Below are 2,637 nucleotides of genomic sequence, written 5' to 3'. Positions count from 1 at the left end.
TCTATACACACATACATACATACATACATACATACATACATACATACATATAAACAGCAGGCTTCCAAACAGTTTCTGTCTACAAAATTCAGTCACAAGGCATTGGTGCCACAGAGTAGGGCTGAACCCAAACCACATACTTGCAAAGTGAGCTTCTTAAACCCCACAGCCATACCTGCACCTGCATATGTACTCGCATATATGTATAAATATCTGATGATGCAAAAAAAAATTGTTTTTCTATTCTTTCAGTGCCTCTTAATTATAGATGTGTGGAGGCGCAATGGCCCAGTGGTTAAGGGCAGCAGACTCACGGTCATAAAATCACGGTTTCGATTCCCAGACTGGGCGTTGTGAGTGTTTATTCAGTGAAAACACCTAAAGCTCCACAAGGCTCCGGCAGGGGATTGTGGCGAACCCTGCTGTACTCTTCCACCACAACTTTCTCTCGCTCTTACTTCCTGTTTCTGTTGTGCCTGTAATTCAAAGGGTCAGCCTTGTCACACTGTGTCACGCTGAATATCCCCGAGTGCCTGGGGAGTGCTCAGCCACTTGCATGTTAATTTCACGAGCAGCAGGCTGTTCTGTTGATCGGATCAACTGGAAACCTCAACATCGTAAGCGACGGAGTGCCAACAACAATTATAGCTGTACAGAATTTTAGCATTTAAGATTCTTGTACCTACTGACATACCTGTTTGTAAGTACACTAGATACAGATATAAACTTCTAAATCTCCACATGACTTGCTAAAAGTAGCAGCATAATAACACTCAAATTACAGTCTACCATTTTCAAAAAAGAAAAGAAAATAGATTATTTGGTTCTAGGTATGCAAAAAGTTGTGGTCACAATTGGAACACATTTGAGCATAGCTTTGCTCAATAAAAGCTGACTTAGAGCCAAGCAACAACAACAACAATACAGAGGACAGAGTCAGCCAGGAATATAGCCAAATGTTTCACATAGTGTCTTACCTGTATTTTTCCAGTAAAGTAATCTATCTTGTATATCATATTATCACTTGCAGCTAAAATACAATTATCACATGTGATATCCAGTAAACAAACAATGGGACTAGAACTGAGACTGATTACTTCTGGATGCTCAACACACCAACTATAATCTCCATCTGAAATAGATAAATAAAAAGATATATATATATATATATATATATATATATATATATATATATGCACACACACACACACACACATATATATACATGCTATGAAATGCAAATGTGATGTGTAATCAAATTGAAAACAAATTTTAAAAGTAAACGATTGCATAAAGATCAATTTAGAGGTAAAAAAATGACAAAACAAACACTTATATAGAGATGGAATACACCCACTAATAACAATCGCTGAAAATATTCTTTTTCTTTCCTCATACCATTTATCCCAAACACAGAATAATGCTCATAAGTCAGGTTGGGCACAACGAATGTCTTTTCAGTTCAATTGTCAATTTCATGCACATTTGATAGTTCAGTAATTACAATAAGCTGTGAAATTTTATTTTCAACTTTAATGTCCTGTAATGAATTTGTTTTTATGGCTTGATTTACATTTAGAATGAATAGGAAATTACTTTGGCTGTATAAACTCTCAATTGTTGATAGCCAACAATATTGAATCTATGAATTCTATACTAGTTTGCTTCTAATCATTCTTTACTTTTCATCTAAAGAGATTTCAATCTGACATTCATCATATAAGTTGGCATGCTTATTGAAACATATACACACATAAACACACACATATTTGATAATATAGTTTGTAAAGGTGGTTAATGCTGCTACGAAGGCATTCAGCCATAGAAATCATGGCAAAGGAAAATTACAAGTGAGATGTAGTCCCCTAATTCAGCTAGGAAGGTAGTAACTCTGCTAAGGGGCTGATGACGACCAAATTAACCCATGCCAACATGGGAAACAGATATAAATATGATAAATAATGATGATGATGGTGGTGATGGTAGGATGGTGACGGTGGTGGTGGATGATGAAGGTGGTAGTACTGGTGGTAGTGGTAGTGGTGGTGGTGGTGGTAGTGTTGGTGGTGGTGGTGGTGGTAGTACAGGTGGTGGTGGTGGTGGTGGTGGTGACAGTGATGGGTTGTGGGCCAGATAAGGATGACAGAGGCGAAAATAGTGATGATAATGACGATGATGGTGACAATGATGATGGTGATGAAGATGATGACGCCAACAACAACGATGATACTGATGATGCTTGTGATGGTAATGCTGACGACGACTATGACAACAAATACGATGATGATGATGATGGCAATGACAGTAAGGAATTTCAACCACACCTGCTTTCCTTTCAAATATTAAAACAGACCCATTATCCATGCCAGCAAATATTTTGTCTCCGACATAGAGCAGATGCAGAACTTTGCCAGGTAAATCAAACACCTTGATTGGTTGTCGTTGTCTGCTCTTACAACTCTGCAAGCCATAGATGTACATCCTGTGATGGTGGTGGTGGTAGTGATGGTATTGGTAGTAGTGGTATCAGTGGTTTAGAAAAAGATAGAACAAAAGTAGACACTGTTTAGAAGTGGGTACCCCTTGTGAGAGATATCAAATTAGTAATATATATATATATATATATATATATATATA

General features: G+C 37.4%; 1 protein-coding gene across 1 annotated transcript in view; it reads right to left on the bottom strand.

The window, feature by feature from the left end:
- Window positions 1–2,637, bottom strand: part of LOC106873305 (rho guanine nucleotide exchange factor 10) — a 43,575-nt gene that overhangs the window by 6,574 nt on the left and 34,364 nt on the right. The window contains exons 14-15 of the mRNA XM_014920618.2: window positions 2,325–2,482; window positions 978–1,132 (exon numbers count right to left, since the gene is read on the bottom strand). Coding sequence (XP_014776104.2) covers window positions 978–1,132; window positions 2,325–2,482 — 313 coding nt within the window. The remainder of the gene's footprint in view (window positions 1–977; window positions 1,133–2,324; window positions 2,483–2,637) is intronic.

This window comes from Octopus bimaculoides, chromosome 6 (genome assembly GCF_001194135.2).
Source record: "Octopus bimaculoides isolate UCB-OBI-ISO-001 chromosome 6, ASM119413v2, whole genome shotgun sequence".
Classification (NCBI taxonomy): Eukaryota; Metazoa; Mollusca; class Cephalopoda; order Octopoda; family Octopodidae; genus Octopus; species Octopus bimaculoides.
Note: the sequence above shows the minus strand (reverse complement) of the source record. Positions and strands in the feature narration are given on the sequence as shown.